The 22918-nt window shown below is 40.3% G+C and overlaps 1 protein-coding gene across 2 annotated transcripts in view; it reads right to left on the reverse strand.

Moving 5' to 3' along the window:
* Positions 1-21400, reverse strand: part of ADCY9 (adenylate cyclase 9) — a 183794-nt gene extending 162394 nt beyond the window's left edge. For both annotated transcript variants that reach the window (XM_036738071.1, XM_036738069.1), the window contains exon 1: positions 19055-21400. In XM_036738071.1, the coding sequence (XP_036593966.1) occupies positions 19055-20759 (1705 nt within the window). In that variant the 5' untranslated portion in view covers positions 20760-21400. The remainder of the gene's footprint in view (positions 1-19054) is intronic.
* Between the last annotated feature and the right edge of the window lie 1518 nt (positions 21401-22918).

Genomic DNA, 22918 nt, shown 5'->3' on the forward strand with positions numbered 1-22918 from the left:
ATGCATCATGGATAGAGTACAGAGAAGCTCACTTGTCTGAAGCGAGAAACAAGAACTAGGGATCAATGAAGGAGAGCAGTCCGGTAAGATCAGATTAATTAAAAGATCAGACTGGAGAATTCAACAATAAACATTTATTAAATGTGAAGTGCAAAGCATTATTCTAGAATTCTCCAAATGCCCTGAGCCTCCTGGTAAAAAATTACACCCTGAAGCTGACTCAGTGACTAGGGAGTTGCCACTTAGAGCCTCCCTATCATGAGAAGGCCCAGCTGAGGGACTCTCCTAACCCTCCTTCCATCTCCCCTTATGTTCTGTCTTCTCTCAGTTCCTTGAGAGAACTGCCTTGTTTTCTTGTTTTTGTAAACCCAGAACTCAGCACAGTGCCTGGAACATGGTAAGCATTTAATAAATGCTTACTCTTTCTAGGAATGAAGATACAAAAACAAAAAATTAAAAATAATTCCAGTCCACAAGGAACTTACATTCTATTGAGGGATGATACAACAATATGCAAATAGCTAAGTACAAGATAATTTGAGGAGGGAGTATGTTCTCACAACTGAGGGATCAGAGATAGTTTCCAATAAAAAGATGTCCCTGAGCTGAACTAAGCTAAGCTAAGGATTCTAAGAGGGGAAAGGAGAGGGAATGCACTTCAGGAATGGAGCATAGGCTGAGAAAAGGAAGAAGATGGAATGCTGGGAGTGACACTAAATAAATCTGAAAAGGTAGGCTAGAGACTGGAAGATCCAAGACACAACTAACTGCTCCATAGGTCCTGATATGAATCACAATCATTTCAACACAAAAATATTTAAAACTAAAATTACTGGTTTGGGGGGTTTAAGTTAAATTATTTTGTGATTTCAGTAAATTTATCTGTCCCTCCTTCTAATGAGAGGCAGTATGGTATAGCAAATAGAGAGCTAGCTTGAAAGGTGGGAAGTCTTGGATTCATGTCCTGCTTCTGACACATATACTGGCTTTGTGTGCCTAGGCAATTCACTTGCCCTCTTAGTACTCTGGCAACTCTTTTAAAATGAAGTTGCAGAGAAAGTGCTACCCTGCATTGGTAAGAGGAATTCCCCATTCAAGCCGATGGGATGAAGTGGAGTGTTTATAATACTTCCCTTTAGAATCAGTTCCCCAAACCTCAACTTTGACGGATATTATTTTCCTTTGACATTGCTATTGGACATTAGCATCACTGTTCTAATAATGAAACTTAAGGGCTGGTTTTCTTCCTGCTCATTTTAAATCTTCTCAGTAGTTTCAGTTGCTATGCTTAGCGGATCTGCTGAACGGGATTTTATTTAAGAGGATTAATTTCCACTTTCCTAAAAATAAAAACCAAACACCAAAATAATTGCCTCCTAACTAATCTGTTTCTAGTATCTCCCTTCTCTATTCTACCTTTGCTCAGCCTGAGTAATCTTCCTAAATCATAGTTCCGATTCAAATCTCTCTCCTACTCAAAAATCATCAGTAGCTCCCCCATCACCGATAGCAGAGGTAAGCAAACTGCAGCCTGCAGGCCCCAACTGCTGTTGTATGACCTGCAGGCTAAGACCGCTTATCACAGTTTTAAATGGTTGAAAAATCAAAAGAAGAATATTATTTCATGACACATTAAAAATTACATGAAATTCAGATTTCAGTGCCCATAAATAAAATTTTATTGGAAACCAGCCACATTCATTCATTGATGTATTATCTATGGATGCTTTCACACCACAACAGCAGAGCTGAGTTGTTATAGACTGCCTTCCCACCACTGGTCAGGACACCACAAATGATCATAGTGAGGCAGGTGCAACTCAACAGTGTTTCTGAACTGTATGTATTGCCTTACCACAACATTTTTAAAAAATTACCAGTACATTTCCATCATGTCAAAACGAGAAAATAAAAGTGGACTTTGAATGTTATATTTTTAAGACAGTTAAGTGTAGGTTACTTTATTATCGAATTAGCAAAGGATTGTATTTATCATACAATGACAACATAACCTTGCTAAAAGTATACAATATATACCAACATTACCAGTGTAGGCACTCATCACAATATTCCCAATTCACAGAAAAGCAATTGTCAGAAAAATTACAAAATTTAAAACGGAATATCTCATCAGAGCAGAATTTCTTAGCAAAAACTAAAAAAGGAATGAGACTCCCATGAGTTAGCTAGCCAAGCAAGGAAATCTGTTTACTAATGGTGAATTAATTGAATCACGTTTGATTGTAGCAGTCAAAGAAATGTATCCAGAGAAAATAAACTTGCTTAGGACTATTAGCATTTCAGCTCAATTAAAATCATATGCTCACGAACTGATAGAAGTATTTGGCAGTACTTATCTTTGTGAAAACGCATTTTCAAAGAAGAAATCTATAAGATCTCATTATAGATTAGCATTACCGGATGAACATTTGCAATCATTTTAATGACAGGGAAAATCAGCTGAACATCAATTACACAAAATATTACCCCTCCAAGAACAAATCCCATCCTTCTCATTAGTAGACCTGTATTACCCCAAAAAATGTACTCAATTGTTATTATTACTATATTGTGAATTTTGCCAACAATATTTGTAGAAATTTGTTTCTTTTCTTGTCATATAATTACCTACAAAATATCCGCAGTTTTGCTTGTTGGCCCAAAAAACCTAAAATATTTACTATCTAGTTCTTTACACGAAAAGTTTGTCTACCCCGACCTAGAATAACGTGAAAACTCCTTACCCTGGCTTTTAAGGTCCTCCACAATCTGTCTCCAATGCATCCTTTTAAATTACCACTCTCCTCTACAAACTGTAAATTCTAGCCAGACTCAATGTACACTGTAGTCACCATTACTCATCCTTTCTTTTCCTATGTCTCAGTGATTTTGCTCACCCCCTTTATATGGTATGGCTTCCTCACCTCTTCCATCTCTGCCTGTCGAAATCCTTCCCTTCCTTCAAGGTTCAAACTAAGTCTCCAGGAAGTCTCCTCTGATTCCCCCATGTGAGAAGCAAACTCATTCTTCAGATTTCTCATAACACTTTGGTTCCTTTGAACTTTTCTCTTAGACTAATATGTATCATAGTTTTCTATGTATATCATACTTCCTATACTAAACTCTAGAATTTAAGTTTATTCAAGGCAGTGACAGCATTCTATTTTATCTTTGTAAAGCCAGTCTAGCAGAATCACAAGCCAGAACAGAAGGAGGTACAGAAGGAAACACAGAATGTGATGAATGTACCATATTCTTCAAAAATAAAACCCAACAAGCCATACAGAATGGAAATTTGCTGTTTCATGCGCAGTTCTTTTTCTGTTCTTATTTGTAGATGGAAATGCTCACAATTGGTGTTTGTCAAGCTCAGCTTAGCAAAATAAAATTTATTTAGCAAAAAGACAATAGCACTTAATGTTTGTTGTATTAAATCTTCAGTTACTGTCAGATTTTTGTTAAAATTTGGAAAACCACAAAAAAATCCACACACCATAAGGAACAATATTCAGACAAATATGAAGTCCAGTACAAACTAGAACACTGAAATATTAAGTGCATGCAATTATAAAATGAACATCTGCCAAATTGAGGACTGGAATATTGTAATTGTATCAAAGTCCCAATAAAGGAAATATCTCCACCAAATGACTTAGCTAAGTCCCAGGAAGTTGACTGAAACGCTTCAAAGGTCTTGTCAGGGATCACACAGCTAGCGTCAAAGACAGGATTTAAACCTAACTCTAAACCCAGCACTGTCTCCACTACACTGCTTCCATACTAAATTAAGTAACATTGTGAAATCTCCCAAAGAGAAGTTAATCTCTTAGAATCCAGAAATATAAAACTGCTTATAACCTCTAAGTTCTTCTGGGAACTAAAAGGAAAGTAGAACTATTTAAATTATTCTGGCTGAATTCGCTGAGATGTTTAAAAGATACAAAGTCCAAATAATACATTCTTTGCCTAATGGATTTTGAAGCTTTAGCCATATGCTACTATTTATACCGTCATTCCTCTGTTCAAAACCCTTCAATGGCTCCCTACTTGTCTTTTTGGCAGAGGGTCCAAACTTCTCAGTTTAGCACTCAAGGCTCTCCACATGATGATGGAGTCTTGCCTTATAAGATTCACCTCCTTACATGCTTCAGACAAATTGTACATCCCTGTACATCTTTCAAGTGTTTCTACCTCCATCCTTACATAAAATGGTCACACACCATCCTCTGGAACTCCCTCCTCATACCTCCCCATTCCCAATACAGACTACTAAAATTCTATAAATTTCTTAAAGCTCAAGTTTGAATGCCCCCTCCTCCATGAAACTTTCTCTGCCTTCTTCCCACACTCCAACTCAATTGGAAATTACTTTTATTAAGACCCCACCTAGCAGTTTCATATCACCTTTTTAAAACATTTATCATATATTATGTTGTACTATAATTACTAGTACGGTAATTAGACCATGAAAGAAGGTGCAGTGAAAAATTTTTGTATTCCCAAAAAGTCCTAGGACTATGCTCTGAACACAATAAGTGCTGTTTACCACTGAATTGAATTTAGTCCACATTCAGGTATAGAATTTCAATAATAAGGTTTCTCAATAATACGCCTTCTTAGAGAAATTTCATTTTCATTATTTTAATCTTCTAGGAATGAAATTTTCATGTTGAATGATATCTTTATCTAACCTATAATCTTCAAAGTTAGCACAAAGTAAAATTTGTCTTCTTGTACTTAAAATCAATTTCTAATGCTATGCAATTTGCATATGCAAAAGAACTATGCATTTGCGTGATTCATAGATTTAGAGCTGGAAGTGACTTTCTGACATCATTTAGTCCAACTCTCTCATTCCACAAAATTGACACATACAGAAGTTAAGTAATTTACCCAGTGAGACATACCAAGAAAATGTCAAAAGCAAGATTTGAATCTAGGTCTTCCTGATCCCACACATAGTACTCTGTCCATAATATGCTCTGTGACCTCTGCTCTGCAAATCATGAAGCAAATATTCTATGTTATGCTGTATTGTATTTTTCATCAACTTCTCCACTGTCTTAATTAACAGGATTAAGAAAATATTTTGCAAAATTAGTCTTTGAGTGTTTCCTTTTAACATTATAACTTGCGATTTTTAGTTATTTAACCATATGGTGTCATGTTGTTGCTGGCTGGTAGGGATGGAACCTGGGCCTGGATTCCACAAACCAACAATTTGTACCAAGTCAGGGTCTCACTAAAGGCTGAGTCATAGTAAAGGAATGTTGGGACTAAGCACAGGCTTTCTGACAAGAAAGATCTAGAGAGGTTTACTAGGACACTGAAAAATGAGGTTGGACATGGATAGATTAGTTCCTTATGGAAGTATAGAGGGTAGAGAGCCAGGAAATGAATCTGCATGTATCTTATTAATGGAGACAATATATAAGTTTATTAAAGATTCAAGGACACAGGATTAGCCTGCAAAAAATCATCTGCATTCTTATTTGCTGGCAATAAAGACCAAGAAAATGTCATTAAAAAGAAATATCATTTAAAATAACAAAAAAGTCAAATATTTAAGAATTGACCTACCAAAAATAAAAGAATATTATCACAAATAAAGGAAACATCAAAATAAGTAGAAGATATTCAATATTCATGGACAAAGAGGACTAAGGGAGTGAAAAAGACAATACTTCCCCAAATAAATTTATGCATTTAATATTAATACCAATCAAAATACCAAATGGTTTCTTTATATAATTGGATATAATTATAATAAAATCTACATGGAAAAAAAACAAGTAAAACCATTTGGGGACATGTTAAAGTAAAAAAAAAATCCTAATGAAAGTTGTCATGCATCCCCAGAATTTAAAACATGTTACAAAGAAATTATCATCAGGACTATCTGGTACTAAACAAAAAAAAATTAAAACAGAGAACCAGATTAGTGGATAAGAATAGAGACACCAACAAAACATCCAAAAAAATTAGGATTTGGTAAGCCTACACAAAATAAAAACAGGAAAAAGATTTTATATTTAACAAATATACTTGGGCAAAGTGGTTAGAATGGGTGGGAAATGGATTTAGTCTACTATCTTACACCATATACCTTAGTGAATTCAAAAGAGATGACAGACTTAAATGTTTAAAAATGGAAGGAATGGAAATGATGTATGTAAGAATTATGATTTTCTCTATTAAACAAACAGAAAATATAATTAGGGTCAAGAGAGATGTATTCAACTATATTACCATAAATAATTTCCATACAACAAAGAGAAGAATTAAAAGAAAAATAGATTGGGAAAGATATTTATGGCAAATGATATCTCAAATATATGAGGAGCTATTAAAAATCAATAAAGGTATACCCAGTTCCCGATGAATAAATGGTCAAAACGTGGTTTCTCTTCCTAAGTCTCTCCATTCTATTCCTCCACCCAGAGGCCAAAGCGACAGTCTTAAAGCGCAAGTCTAACCACGTCGCTTTCTACTCTATAAAGTCCAGTGCCTTCCTGTTTACTCTAGGATCAAATATTACTTCATCTTTATCTCATTCTTTTGCAATGTTCCATATTATTAGTTTTATAATGGGGGTATATGCTCAAAAATATTTGTTAACAGATTATGCAATCAAAAACAGTTTGGAGAACACTGCACTAGACTATCAAAATAGTCTCGTAATTACTCTCCGTGCCTCCAGGTCCTACCAACAAAAATTCCACTCCAATCTGGTCTAAACATCACTACCAAGTTAATCTTCCTAAAATACATTTCTCATCAAGTTACTCCACTGCCAAAAAAACCCAACCACTTTCAACAACTCACTTACACTGCTTATTGAATGAATAATAAACCTCTTAGCCTGATACACAAGGCTCTCCACAATCTATCTCTAACCTACCTTTCTAGCCTATATCCCACATTACTCCCCCTCAAATATTCCACACTCTAGTTAAGTTGAATAAGTAACCATTCTCTAAGCCTAGACTCTAGCCCTAGAGTGTAACTAGGAATTAGCCTCAGGTGGAAAATTGCCCTAGAGTAGGAAATTTAGAGGACTGACAGCACTTGTATGCAGTAGAATGAAACATTATCGTACCCTAAAATGACAATGTTGTTGTTATCTCTTCAAAGGAAGAATGAGGGAGGAGGGAGAGTTTGGTGAGAGCTGTGATGGGAGCAGCTTCTCTAAGGCTCCCAAACAAGGGCCACTGGCAAGTGTGGGCACTGGATATACCACCTACACCTCACCCTACTGTGGGCACCTGTCCAATCCACTGCTTCTCTGGAGGAGGTTACATCCTCTTTAGTGCCTCTAGATGAGGTTGAGACCAGACTGAGGGTACACCTATTCTTGTGCAGCTACTGTCATGAAACTAGGGAATAGGGGTTACTGCTCATATGGAGTCTTGGTCAGATCTCAAAAATTTCAGCAACCTGACTAAAATAATGCTGGACTGGGAGTCAGAAGACCTGTGGTCTAGTCTCTGCTTTGACATTAATTCTGGGATCTTTGTTTCCACCTCTGAAAAATAAGGAGGTGAAATAAGGTGTTCTCCAAAGTCCCTTCCAGCTCTGTCTCTAAGTCTATGGGAAATGGGCATCATTTGATTACACTTTAAATGAATCTCAATTTCAGTAGGAGTTGAATGAACAAGTCACTTCCCCACTCTGGAGTGAAGGTGAACTAGATAATCCTTAATCTCCCCTCCAACTCTGAACATTCTGTCATGATATGTTGAAGAGCTACTTTCAGTGACTCATCAAAAGCATCTATCTCTTTCCTAGAGACTGCCAATCAACCTCCGCCATCCAATAAAAAGGTTTCTTCTTCCAAGGCAAAATATGGACTTTCAATAAAATAGAGGACTTTCAAGCTTTCTCAATGAAAAGACCAGAACTGAATAGAAAATTTGACTTTCAAACACAAGAATCAAGAGAAGCATGAAAAGGTAATCAAGAAACGGAAATTGCAAGGGGCTTACTAAAGTTGAACTGTTTTGTTTACATTCCTACATGGAAAGATGACATGTATGATTCATGAGACCTCAGTATTAGGGTAGCTGAAGGGAATATGCATATATATGTGTGTGCGTGTGTGTATGTATGTATATATGTATGTGTGTATATATATGTTTATGTATATATATGTATATGTGAGTGTATATGTATGTATATATGTATGTGTATATATAGAGAGAGCAGACACAGGGTGAGTTGAAGATGAAGGGGAGATATCTAAAAGAAATAAAATGAAATTAAGGGATGAGAGAGCAACATACTGAGAGAGGGAGATAGGGAGAGAATGGGGTGGATTATATCTCACGTAAAGATGGCAAGAGGAAGCAGTTCTGTGGGAGGAGGGGAGAGGGTAGGTGAGGGGGGAATGAGTGAACCTTGCTCTCATCAGATTTGGCCTGAGGGGGAATACCATACATACTCAGTTGGGCATCTTACCCCACAGGAAAGAAGAGGGAGGAAGATAAAAAAAAAATAAAAGGGGGGGATGATGGAGGGGAGGGCAGATGGGGGTGGAGGTAATCAAAACAAACACTTTGGAAAGGGGACAGGGTCAAGGGAGAAAATTCAATAAAGCGGGATGGGTTGGGAAGGAGCAAAATGTAGTTAGCCTTTCACAACATGAGTATTGTGGAAGGGTTATACATAATGATACATGTGTGGCCTAGGTTGAATTGCTCGACTTCTTAGGGAGGGTGGGTAGGAAGGGAAGAGGGGAGAGAATTTGGAACTCAAGGTTTTAAAATCAGATGTTCAAAAAAAAAAGTTTTTGCATGCAACTAAAAAATAAGATACACGGGCAATGGGGCATAGAAATTTATCTTGCCCTACAAGAAAGGAAGGGAAAAGGGGATGAGAGGGGAGGGGGGTGATAGAGGGGAGGGCTGACTGGGGAACAGGGCAACCAGAATATAAGCCATCTTGGAGTGGGGGGGAGGGTAGAAATGGGGAGAAAATTTGTAATTCAAACTGTTGTGAAAATCAATGCTGAAAACCAAATATGTTAAATAAATAAATTTAAATTTAAAAAATGGTTTCTTCTGATATGTTATCTTGTATAAGTAAAAATGAAAAAAGCTAAATGCATTCTATTACATGAAATTTTCCTACAACTTCATATGAATCTTTCACCAACCTGAAAATTTCAGCTCTACCAATTCTCAAAATGAATTACCTATTTTGCCTTTTCTCCTTTTTTCAGAGAAAAAAGGGAGAGCAAATGAATAAACAAATGACCTTTGATGATAACTAGCATCTAGTTATCAAGAATAATTAGTTAATATAGGAAGCTACTGTATGATTCTGTGGCTACAGAATCATGGTTTTCCATAGAGGTGAGGAGGGAAAGGAAAGGAGAGAAGGATTGATCTTTCCTGCTCATTAACCTACTCAAAAACTGGTCAATAAATAGTAAGTTGAATATTGCTAGTAGAGCTACATACAAAACATCAATCTTCAATAATGTAGGAATTTAGCTTTAATTTAGACAGAATAGTAACCATGTCCCTTACTTCTCAAATCATGTAAAATAACTTACACTTTGAAACAGTCACAGAAAAAAGCACATTAAGAAAGCAAGACTACCAAATAAAATTAATTTTTATAAATAAATTAGGAAAGCACTATAAAATATGTCTACATTTTTGTAAAGTTCAAAGCCTATTCACAGCACAAAGAATGAACTTCAATGAGCACTAGTGTGTAAAACACACAGAAATGGAGTGCATTTTTCAAAGTTAGCTACTGAAAGCTATAAACCATATTACAAATGGAGCGAGAGAATGAAGTCTTAAGATGGTGGCCATATAGAATACAGATGTCAGAGGCTTTGTTACTGGCAGACATATATAAGAAAGACAAAAATGTGAGCCACGAGGGTAGAAGGCAAGGACTCCACCTCCTCCCCTAAGCTTCTGTTCTTGATTAACTTCCTTTATCTTCCAATTGAAGAGGATTTTAGAGCAAATATGGATTTCCCTCTCCATCCTACTCAAAGTTCTCCTGAGTTTGTTTTGGGAGGCAGCATACCCAATTTGGATTTGAAGAGCACAACATCCCCATAAGGAGTTAAGTAAGAATTACAAGGAGTGCCTAACTCTAAATCATATACTCCTCTGCAACCATAGACTTCAAATCAGCACCAGACTTAGATAGTCAAAAGAATAGACTTAATTTTATCCTTGGGATCTCTGGCTTGCTTTGTGGCTGCCCTAGGTTTGGTGGCTCATAATCTTAGTTACAGACTAAAGAGCTGTCAGCATTGCTTTGCAAGGAAGAGGCTTTCTAGTAATTGCAACTTGGCAGATAGCTAAAAAGTAGCTGGAAGTCTAGCAAAGGACCTTGGAAAGCCGAAATACAGAAGAAAGTAGGAAAGCTTGACGACTACAACCATTGAATATACCCAGAGGAGAGGATGCATCAAGCAGAAGATATATCCTGAAGAAAGCAAAAATGTGACCGTAGAACAGCAAAAAATATTGTGACTTTTCCAAATGTTGTCAACATCTATGTTATGCTGGAGGTGCAAGCTCTCCTGGCCATCGATAACCCCAACATGAATAAATTCCTAGTATGTGCCCCTTGACACATATTCCCTAGTCATAGGTATTCTCTACATGGGTAACCACCATGCAGGTACCCTAGTCAAATGTTGTAACCTGTGGGACAGTATGTAATGAGGGAAAGGGGGGCAGGTATTAATTATTACTTTATTTGCTATGCTATTTGACTTTGTTCTGAACCAACATGTTCTCCAGCAGGAGGGCAAAAGTAAACACACTGTGAGGAACCATGAGCTATGATTTTGAATGGGTCTTGCCCCAAAGAGTTCCTCAAGTCTGGTGTAGCTTTTCTGGAGGTCAACAGTAAATAATGGGTGAAACTTGGGTTAATACTCAATAGAGCTCTGCTTTGCTTTGTCATTGTTCCCTTAGGGCCTAGGATAATACCTAGTAGATGCTTAATAAACACTTATAGAATAAATGAATGAGAAAAGTTAATCCACTAAAATTCTAGTCCCATGTTGCATCCCTGGGTTCTCAAAAGCTAGACTGGCCCAAGCTAAAAAGCCTTTGAATTGATGGGTTCAGCAACACACACACTAAGCCTGTTAACTGAGAATCAGTAAGGCTAAGTTCTTAGAGGCTTTCATTGGCAGACTGACCACCAGGTGACGAATTTGTATACCCTTAGCAACTCATGATACCATCTATGTTAAGACTTAAATGGACTTGCGTTCTGTTTTAGGGGAGGGAGCACTTGTACTGATAAAATTCTGGATCTTTTAAAGCATTTGTAGGAGAAAAATTACCAATTATGTTACTACTAAGTCTTTTCCTTGTTGCTTTAATGACATGTGGTATTTTAATACCTAAATAAGTATTTATTTTTTCCTTCTCCCTCAACAAGATTAGAAACAAATTTGATATAATTTCCAAACCACAACTGTATCACACCATCTATCACCACCACATCACACAAACTGAAGCACTGGAGTAAAAGCAATTCCCTTTTGTAGTACAAGGTTTCTTGTACAACTGCAATAGGAGAAGCCCAGCACAATCATTCATAACTATCCCAAATTTCTATTAAATCCTGATTATACTTTACAAACATGTCAAAGAGTAACAGAAAGAATAAAATCTTTCCAAGAAAACAAGGAGAAGGAGATAAGCCAAAATGAATACAAAAGCCTTTATTGAACATCTTGGACAACAGGTGACAAAATTTAGATGACACTTGTTAGTATATCCAAAAAAAACTGTATTTATGAAAAAAAGAACTTGGGCACTACAGCACATGTACTTTGGTAAAATTGTTTCTTCAATATTTGAAGAATATATAATTGCTTCTATCACAGCTCCAACTTAAATGTTTTTATTTACATGAAAAGTAACATAAGCTTTTGGAGAGAATGGGGAGGACACTTTTATCAAAACTATCACAACCTTCCTACATTATGCAAAATTAGTGAGCCTATAATACATTCCAAGGTCCTTCAAATTTGTTTCCACTCCACTCATACTGTCACTACCCTTGATCAGTCCGTTATCATCTCTCTCCTGGGCCACTATAATAACATCCTATCTTATTACGTCTATCTCCTTCTCCAATGCACAGCTACCAAAATCATCTACTCAGACACTGGTCTGACCGCGTCACTTCCCTACCACCTCTGAAATAAAATACAAAGTCCTGGCATTCGAAGCCCTCTACAATCTAACTCCTACCTATCTACATTTCCAGCCTTATTTCCTATTACTCCTCTCACATAACCGCGTTCCAACCACACTGGAATGGCAGCTGTTCTACAAACTCCACATTTCATTTTCACCTTCATGCATACACATGAGCCATTCTTGATGCTTACAATGCACTCTCTCCACATCTCATGTCTATCTAAAGCTTTCCCTTCGTTAAGCTTCTGTTCACTTACTATCTCCTCAAGGAAGCCTTCCAAGTTACTAGTATTCTGTCCTTCCTCAAATTACCTTGTGTGTTCATGTTGTGTTTCTCCCCCAGGTAGAAAGCAAAGCTCCTTCCAGGCAGGTTCTGTAATTTGCGGTTTTTTTCTTTTTATTGCTTACATCAAAGTGCTTGAACACAGCAGGAACTTAAATGTTCATTAAACTGAATACCTCATATATGGTACTTTACAGCTTACAAGACACTTCCTTCACAACAACCCTGTGAAATAGGTAGGTGATACATGTATCATCCCCACTTTACAAATGAAGAAATTGAAGCCCAAAGAGCCAAAGTGACTTGCCTATGGTTAGTAAGAAGTAGAAACACCAGGACTGAAGTCCAGATTGCCTAAGTCTAGTGTTCCTTTTATGATACCATTCAGAGTATCACTACCTCCTGAGCCAAATGGAAAGGCATCCTGGACAAATGAAACCAATAGGTACATAATTATAAATAAATCAGACAGCTTCATAGAAATTTGTCCTAAATTTCTTTTTCCTTTTTCATTTTTATCTCAAGTTCTGTTTCTTCCACCTGATATAATTCCCTTTCTTCTCCTTATATAAACACCAAATCCAGCAAACCTTCCACTTGACATTAGTTTGCAAAGCCAAATTCTAATTTTTAAAAATGTCCTTGATTCAAATTTAAACAGTTGCCTTGCACCACAAAATGTGTCCTAACAAGCCAAAAGCTTCCAGGTAGTGACCCAGAAGTTCTTTGTCTTAGTCCATTCCAGCTCACATTGCATAATGTGTTCTGACTCAGCCATATCTATGGGTCAGAGAAGATATGCTTCAATGTGTATAAATGTTAAGCTTTCAGGTGGGCCCCCAACCTCCCATCACCTGGCAGAAAGCACAGGTGTAGAGACTGAACTGGGTGTTAATCTGGGGATTGGGTGTGGAAGAAGGAAGAAGGGTCTCTCTGCATATTGGATATTAGGCAGCAGTGGATAGCGGATGAAAGAAAACTTTTCAACTCAATAAAATTCGTTAAACATTTACTTGACAGAAGAGCACTAGGGATACAAAGATGAAAAAAAGACACAGTTCCTTCCCTTAAAGAGCTTATAGTCTAATAATGGAGATAAGGCATGTGTGCAATAACACAAAGCAGAATGTGGTAATTCCAAAGGGATCCACTACAAATAGTATTAAATGTTCGAGGAAAATTTCAGCTGGGCATAGCACAAAAAACTCCAGGTTCTGAAGATTCAAAAGTAGCTCACATTTTTAATAGTATCTAACAGTTTACAGAGCAATTTCTGGACAAAACTTTAAAACCAGTGGTGTAGATAGCACAACTATTATCAGTCTCATTTCAGGGATGAAGAAACACATTCAGAGAAGACAAGTGACTTGTCCATGGTTACATGACCAATAGGTAGCAGAGCCAGGAACTATGGCTGCTTCCAAGTCCAGTGGACACTGACCATCCAATTCAATTTATGGGCAGACCTTGAGTGACATATTCATCCTCAAAGCAAACGTTCCAACAACCAGCACTTGGCTCAGAATCAAAGCCACCAGCTGACACATCAACACATGTCTGAAACTAGAGAACCTATATTTCTAGTCTCAGGCAAGGGCCAGTTGATGCTTTAAGTGAAAGGAGACCCCTGGACCAGTGGGAAGCATAACCTTAGACCTATTTTGTGTGGGAATTCTTCTCACATGCATGTTTCAGGTGACAGAGGAAAAGCATCATTATAGCAGCTAATAGAGATTTCTACCCAAACATATACAGACAGTCCTCTACCCTCATTCCTCTGCAAACCTAAAACTTAGCTGTCAAAATCTAGTTTAAAGGTCTTTGAAAGTCATCTGTATCTCTTTACAAATATTTGCCTGCTTTAACTTCACTAAGTCAACCTGGCTTTCTCCCACCCCAATTATTCTGTCTTAGTGAGGATCTGCTATGGTTGGTAGTGCTTTATGAACTGTAACACTTACAGATTATGATGCTCCCAAAGAAATTACTTCTGATTCTAAAATAGAAGTTGATGTTTAATATTGCAAATCATAATATCCTAGATTCAGAACTAGCTGCTCATCTTTATTTAAACCTCTATCTTTTTCTTGGGTTAACCTAATTGTTTTCAAACCTATAAAAATGACAGAGCTTTGAAAGGAGTGTCTTACTTTAAAAGGAATCTGTTAGCTATTTTTGAGTGACTTTAAGAGGGCATTGATAGCAAGAAGCCTTAAGAAATTTAGCAGAAACTAATTACATTTTCTTGAATCTTCAATATGACAACTTTCCAAGTAGAACAAGAGTTTTTAACATGAGGTTCCCAGGTTCTGTATATAGATTTCAAGGGGAAGTGTATATAAACTTGGATAGAAAAAAATACATCTTTATTTCAATATAACCAGTTTCTTTTGTGACTCTATGTATTTGTAATGCATTTAAAAACATGATTCTGAGAAGGGGTCCACAGGCTTCACCAGATTGTCAAAGAAGTCCATGATGCAGAAAAAGTTAAGAACTTCTGAACTAGAACATAAAAAATACTCAGTCTTCTCTGTGAGTGTAAAGTAATTGAGAGCCTTAGTTTTGTTTCCATATTATCTGAGAGCAGGAAATGAAGTGTTTTCTGTCAGAGTTGCATCAACTACATTTCAATCTAGAAGCATGGCCTTTTGTCTTTGTCCTTTGGCCCAAGGAAATGCTAAACCATTACAATTGCCTCCTACCAGGATTCCCAGGTCCCCTACAAAATAGTTTTAGTAAGGCTGCTCAAATATTCTCTTTTTCCGGTCACTTCAACCATCCCATCCCCCCATGTTAAAGTTCCAGCATGTTTTCTCATTGCTCTTTGGATCAAATTCAAAATCCTTGCAGCACTGCACTTGAAATCACTTCATCAGCGCTTGATAGTGGAAAAAGCACTGAAGCCGGAAGATCTGTGCTGCAGTCCCCAGCAGAGTCCTCTCTGTGTCTATCTTTCCATATTTTAATTCCCTCTTCTAGTAAATAGGCATAACAAACAATACCTGTACTAATCTACCTCATAAGACTGTTAAAAGATAAGTTGTGGGTTGTTTGTTTGTTTGTTATTGTTGTTTTGAGGCAGTAGAAAGACCACTGAACTAGGAAACCCGGACTTGACTTGAGTCCTCGGTCTGCCACTTATTAGCCATGTCAGTGGGCAAGTTGTTTGATTTCTTATGCCTCAGTTTCCTCACCTGTCAAATGGGGAAAACATTACCTACTTCATAATGTTCCTGTAAGGAAAACTTTCTATAAACTCTGAATAGCTGTAGAATGGCTCGGTAGTGTCTGCTGGCGACTAGAACATCTCACCCCATCACCGAAGCAGAGCACAGGGTGACAGAGGAGAACGACATAGATAGATAGATAGAGAGCGATGTAGATCTAGTACTATAGATCTCACATAACATTGTTCCAATTAATGTCATTTCACAATACCACTAACACATGATGACCAAACCATAATGTCGCCAAACTCCACTGAAATATGTATTCATTCAAATGAAAAAAACTTTAAAACATTTATAACATTGTATCTACAGAATAAAATACCCTCTCTTAATACTGTTTCACTTGTTATGTTTTCAGGGAACTAATTAATTACATTAATTGCCTATGCTGAATATCTAGTCCTAACAACTAATTTTTCTGCTTCAGGCACAATACAATCTTGTAACATAAATTAACCATGCCATAAAATACAGAATGCTAAGGTGGCTCTGGGAATATTTATGTATTATTGTTCTTCAGTCATGTCTGACTCTTCATGACTATTCTGTCCATGGGATTTTCTTGGCAAAGATGCTGGAGTGGTTTGCCATTTCCTTTTCCAGTAGATTAAGACAAACGGAGGTTAAGTAACTTGCTCAGGGTCACCAAGCCAGTAAGTGTCTGAGACAAGCTTTGAACTCACATCTCCCGGGCTCCAGGTCCAGCACTCTATCCACTGAACCACCTAGCTGTCTCCTATATTTAGATAATCTCCACGCTAAAAATTTAAGTTTATGAAATCTCTGTTTTAAAATGTCCAAAATGTGCCGTCAAAGAATTTGCTACAACTTCATACTTCGATTATCATGTTAAAAGGAATAAGGAAGTTTGTTGTATCCTACCAAATAAAAGTCACAAAATAAATAAAATGTCCTGAGGGGTTAGAGGAATTTTTGAAAGGCCACAAAAGCATAGGTTGAAGATATAGAAAAGCATGCTTATTTCAGTTTGCTGAAAAATAGATAATTGAAAAAATACCAGTTTAAAAAATATACTTAAGGGGGCAGCTAGGTGGCGCAGTGAGTAGAGCGCTGGCCCTGGAGTCAAGAGGACCTGAGTTCAAATGCAGCCTCAGATACTTGACACATGTACTAGCTGTGTGACCTTGGGCAAGTCACTTAACCCCAACTGCCCTGCCAAAACACTATATATATACACTTAACTGGAACAAAACTAAAGTCAAAGACAATGGACAATGTTGGTATCAATTTTTTAAAAAAAAACTTTTCCTTTGTCTCTGTTAGTAACCTATAAACTACAAAAGTGGAAAGTAGCATGCACTATCACAATCGCTCTACTATGTGGACTTACTTGTTTTCAGAGAATGTACTTTCTAGGGGATTTCTTGGGGTGTTTGTTGGATAGTTTCAGAATAAAATCTATCAATAAACTTTTAAAAGAAAAGAAATACTTAACCTTCCAAGTTTACAATGTTTAGGATGAAAAAAAAAACACCAAACATACAAGATCTGGAATGTTTTTAACTGCTTTAAGTGCCTCATTCTAAAAAGTTAAATTAACATTTCAACATGTAAGATTTAACACTCCCCCCAAAGATGAGTTCCAACTATTCAATGACTCCAGTTTGTAAATACACTATGATCACTCTTGTTTTTTAAATGATACAATTCTAAATTGTATGAAGTACAATTTATAAAGTTACTTATATTGTACACTGACCTGACATACTTTACTTAATACGATGTACCCTTTTTCCATTCCCTAGAACCTGTCAAAAAATAAGTGAGTAAAAATGAGAAGCAGGGGTAATGCTTCACAACCTCACTTTGCTTGTGCCCTGTAGAATGAAGAGCAGGGCACCAAACTATAAAAGTTCTGAGCTTAGCAAAAAAATATTTCAGTGGGCTACAAAGTACAGTTTCGAATCTTGCCAGTTGCCATATTGGCTAAATCAAGCATATATTCACGGAGTTCAAGTTTCTTAAAATTATCTACAGTCCCTTAATTTTTAAAATTACCACAGTAAACTTGGAGGCAGGGAAGTGTCAAGGATCAAGCAAATATATTTTTGCCAGACAGTAGAATTATAGAAGTGTCAATGGACTTGGATGGGTCCCACCACAATCATGTAAGTCAGAGCTGAAAGAGACCTTAGAGATCACTGAAGTGCAACTGCCTCATCTTATAAATGAGTGAAGTTAAACTCCAGCAGCTTATATAAAGAATAATAGGCAAGAGTGTATTTTGAAAGTAATTAATACTGACTACCTACAGTCTCTGACTTGAAATCAATATAATGTAAGCTTCCATAAGGCAGGGACTGTATCTTTTTTGGCTTCAGATCCCCACCACCTAGTACAACGTTTTCACATGACAGACGTTTAATAAACATTTGAATGAATAAGGTATATATTCATTCCTTTCCTTAATACATTCACATCCTACAATGTCTTAACACCACAAAACACAGTTATTTTATGAAATAAAGGCTTTATAAGTAATTTTTAAAACAATGTACTTCCCTATCTACATACATTTCCTAAATAGGGTTTTCCTCCCAATTAAGAATTTAGTAAAAACAGAGAAGCTGTATAAAAAGAACAAGTTTCGAAATATGGCAGGTAAATTAAACTGCTTATTCCTAGTACCATTTTTATGGCATTCTTCATTCCCTAACCTGTTCAAACCTGTGTTCTCTGCTGCAAAATGAGGCTAAATAAAAGCAAATCCAGAAAAATAGCAACGGTAAAGCTATACGGATCTTTCCTTAAGGCTCACCACAACTGAAAAGGCTTGGGATTTGGATGGACTAGAAGTCCAAAATTCTTTAAAAACATAAAGCCAGAATCTCCACGTCTATAGTTAACACAAATAAGTACGATAAGAATAGCTTGGATTTATTACACCTTTCAAAGTGTTTTGACATATCGTTTGATCCTTACTGCAGCCCTGTAGGAGGTAAAGCAGATGAGGAAACTGAGGCCCAAAATTCTAAGAAACTCAAAGATAACCTTTCTGGCATGACTGACAAGCAATCCTGCCTTTGGGAACAAAATGTTTTAAAATATGAAATGAAACGGTTACGTTTCAAAAGTTCTTAATGATGTTGACTAGTATCTTCCAACCTACCTGCCACAGGAGCTTAGAAAGTTACGGAGGAATAAAAGCTACTGTACATTCTAAATCATCCTTCTTTCTGCCAGACTCACCTATGTCGACACAGTTACTGATCCCTAAATCACAGCAGCAAAAGTCAAATTGATTTCGAGGTCCTGATAAGTGAAACTATACTGGGACATTGATCAGCCACAGGGAATGGAAAGACAGAAATAACACATACCTTTCAACTGGTCAGCGACAACACTCTGGCCAACGCGTTCGATAACTTTCCCATCCTCCATTTCATAACGATCATCTAAATATTTTGCTGTAGCCTCTGAAATGTGAACCTTGCCAGCCACACCCAGCTGCTCCATAAGATTGGCTAAGTTCACATCATTTGACCACACGTCAAATTTAAACCTCCTCATGCCCAGAATGCCACACAAAACTGTCCCAGTGTGAACCCCAACTCGCATGTTCACCATTTCTTTCTTCTCCTGGCAGAACTGTTCAATGGCTTTGATCATGCCTAAACCCATTTCGATGCAGCAATAGGCATGATCTGCTCTGGGTTCTGGACACCCTGCCACACAATAATAGCAGTCACCCAGAGTACTTATTTTCTCACATTTTGTGTCTTCACATAAACGGTCAAATCGACCAAACAAATCATTCAGGAGACCCACCAGGGCATGAGCAGACTTGTTGGCACTCATTTTAGTGAAGCCAACAATATCTGCAAACAAAATGCTTACTTGTTCAATTTGCTGCATCTTAAAAGGACGAAATATTATGGGAGTTTTCTGTATGGAAGACTTTTTCTTCCTGTTCTTGGGGCTTGAGGTGGAGTGTCGTTTGACTGAGTTCTCACTTTCATCATCCCCTTGCTTCATTAAGTCATCAGCTATGATCCTTGGCATCACAGAGTGAATCATTCGCTCTTTCAGGGCTTTTTCTACCTCCAAGTCTTTGCCATGCATAATTGATTGTCCCACTTTAAGGAATGTGCTCCTTGATCTAACTTCAGACATGATAAATAAGTGAATCCCAATGGCATGAATACATATGTGGAGCAAAGCTTTGCTCAGCAGCTCCCAGTGCATCGATCTCATTCCAGATGATGGGAAACAGCATTCATTTCGGAAATGATACCCAAAGAGCTCAAAAAGAATAGAATAGGCTACTCCCAAGAACAAGCTTAAATATAGAGGTAAGTGCATAACAGCATAGAGTAACAAGAGCACTTCAATGCACATGGAAAAACTGCCTACTTGAGATAAGCAAGTGTCTGTGGACATAGCAAGGGGAGTATGATTGGAGCCGTCATCACTTCCTGAGAGAGGTGGCAAAACCTGAAACTGTGAAGCTAGAGTCAGAGTAAAAACCAGGAGGATAAGGATCAGTGAGGTCCACACATAATGCCGAGCATAATGCTTTGTGAAGGTAAATAGAAAAAAACACACACACACCAAAAGGAAGCACAGAGTTGGAACCACAAAGACAATCAATTGAGATCGCATGTGGATACCAAAATAGATGCCCCATAGAAGACAGGCCACGCCAATGTAGAAGAGAGCATAGCGGAACCTGCGCTGGGTCTGTGGAAAGCACCTTTCCATACAAGCCTCCTCTAGGTTGGTAGAGTCAAATTTGGGGTTCCACCATCTACTAGAAGCTCTCTCAAAAAGCTGTGGCAGTTTCTTTTTCCTGCGGAGGCCTCGGCTTCCACCTCCGGTTCTCCTAGGAACCCCTCCTGATTCACCTGAGCTGCTACAACTGGAGGAGATGCTGTACTTGCAGTGTTTGGGGTGAGGGTTGGAGGAACAGCCCAAATGCTGCTTGGGGTTGATTTTTACCCGGACGCTGTTGCTGTCTCCACTGGAGTCACAGCTTACCTCGGTGCTGTGGTGATGTAGCAGCTGCTGGTGTGGAGGGGAAGCCATGTTGACAAATCTCTTACAGGTCACTGGTAGTTATTAAAATAATCTTGATTACATCAATGTATCTACGTATACATATATAGGGGTGAACGCCAAAAGATCTGTTCAACTTTTTAAGCACTGGTTATTCACCCCCGGGTGCTTTCAATGTCTTGGTGAGTTCTCACTACGTGCTCGCAGCATCCGCTGGCTAACGTCCTAATCAGTGCTTCAGTCGTTCAGGTTCAAGCCAGAAAGTAAAAATGTAAAGCCCTAAAAAGACCCACGTATTCATGAAAGATGCTGGAACACGCAGGACCGACTCGCTGTTTCCCGGATCGCTCTCTGCTGACTTTGACCCTCCGGGTGGTGGATTGCACCGCGTTGCTTTCCCTCCTCCCACACCGTCCTTTCCCAACAAACTGCAAATCTTTGGGGAAGTCCCAGTCTTGATCACTCTCGGCACAGCAATCTCCTTTCGGAAAACAGCTGTCTCTCCTCGGGGCGCTTCATCCTCCGGCGAAAAAATGAAAAGAAAGACAGAGAAAGTAATGCAGCGACTTCAGCACGCACCGAAGCCTCGCTCGTCCTTCGCTCTACGCTAAAGGCGCCGCCGTGACAATGACAACGCTGCCTCCCGCCGCGGCAGGACCATCCTCCGCTCCGAACCGCGGTTTCCACAACGAGTCCGACCCCAAAAGGCCGCCCGGCTCGCGCTCGGGAGCTTCGGTCCCTGCAGAGCCGCGTCCCGCGAAGGGCCGGGGGTCGGCAGAGGGAGCGCGCTTGTCCCTCTCCCGCAATCAGGCAGAGTTTGCGGCAGGGACCCGGCGCCCCAGCCCGGGGCGGGGGTGGTGGGGCCGCGGGGAGGAGCGCGCCCCCCCTTCCCGGACCGATGCCGGCCGCTGGCTCGTGCCCCGGCCGGGGCTCCCCTCCCACGATGGGGCAGGCGGCCGCCCCCCAGTCTTTTCCCGGTCTAGCGGGGCCTGGTTCCAGGCGGCTGCGGCGCCCCGCGCTTTCCTGACCTCCGCGTCCCGGCTCCGGGCGCTAAGGGTCGGGGGGGGGGGGGGGTTATGAGAGGGGAGGGGGCTGCGAGCCAGTCCGAGGATGCGGGCACCGGAGGTTCGCCTCTTCGGAGCTGTTTCTCCTCCCACGGCTTCCGCGGCCGCGGCGGGGCTGAGCCGCCCGCCTCCAGGAGCTGCCCCCGGCGACGCGAGGGACCAGCGTGCCCGGCGGGGGAGACGGGGAGAAGCCCGGCCTGGCGGGGGGGGCGCTGCCTCCCCCTCAGCCCGGGCAGGGCGGACTCCGCGGGCGCAGCCGCTGCCGCAGAGCCCCGGGCTCCCTTAGGGCGTCTTCCCCGCGGCCCCAACGGAGGCAGTCCTTCACTCCCCGGGGGCTGCCGCCGGGAGCCGGAGCCGGAGATGCCGCTGCAGCCGCGGCCGCCTTCGCTGCTTCTGCTGCCGGGGTGCTGGCCGCCGCTGCCGCCGCTTCATGTCTGACGAGCGGCCGCCGCCACCATCTTCTCCCCCCTCCCGCTGTCACTGACAGACTCGCGCCCGCGCGCCGCCCCTCGCGCGCCGCCCCTCGCCCCTCCGCAGCGCGCACGCGCAGCACGGTCACGCCACTTCCCAGGCCGCGAGTCGGGTCGCGCGCGCTCTCCCTCCGGGGGAGGCGCGCGCGTCCCCGCGCCGGGAGCCCCCGCCCGGGATCTTCGCCCACGAGCACGAAGTGGGCCCGCGGGTCCCGCGCGTGACTAGGAGTCCCGGGAGGACTGAGATCGGAGGCGGGGAAGGAGAGGAAGAAGCCGGGGCGTCGTTATTACGGAGCGCGGCAGCCCCGAGTCCGGGCTCGCGGGGGCGCGCGTCCCTCGAGCCTCTGGGTTGTGCGGGAGGGGGATGCGTCGAAACGGTGGGTGCCCCCGCGGGGTAGCCCGGGAAGGGATCCCGCTGAGCCTCTCACTGCCGACAACGGCAGCCCCCGTGCAAGAGGCTGCAGGACAGTCCGGCGTCCCGGTCCACAGAGTCCCTTTGCTGCTGGGGCTGAGCCAGCTGTGACTCTGCAGATGCAAGGGGAAACTGAAATGTCATCCCCTCCTTCTCCAACTCCGGGGAGCCCGAGGTCACCCCCCGTAGATCTGATCGCGTTAAGTGTGCTGGAGAAGTGCGCGATTTCACGAAGCTCCTAGT

This window comes from Trichosurus vulpecula, chromosome 9 (genome assembly GCF_011100635.1).
Source record: "Trichosurus vulpecula isolate mTriVul1 chromosome 9, mTriVul1.pri, whole genome shotgun sequence".
Lineage (NCBI taxonomy): Eukaryota > Metazoa > Chordata > Mammalia > Diprotodontia > Phalangeridae > Trichosurus > Trichosurus vulpecula.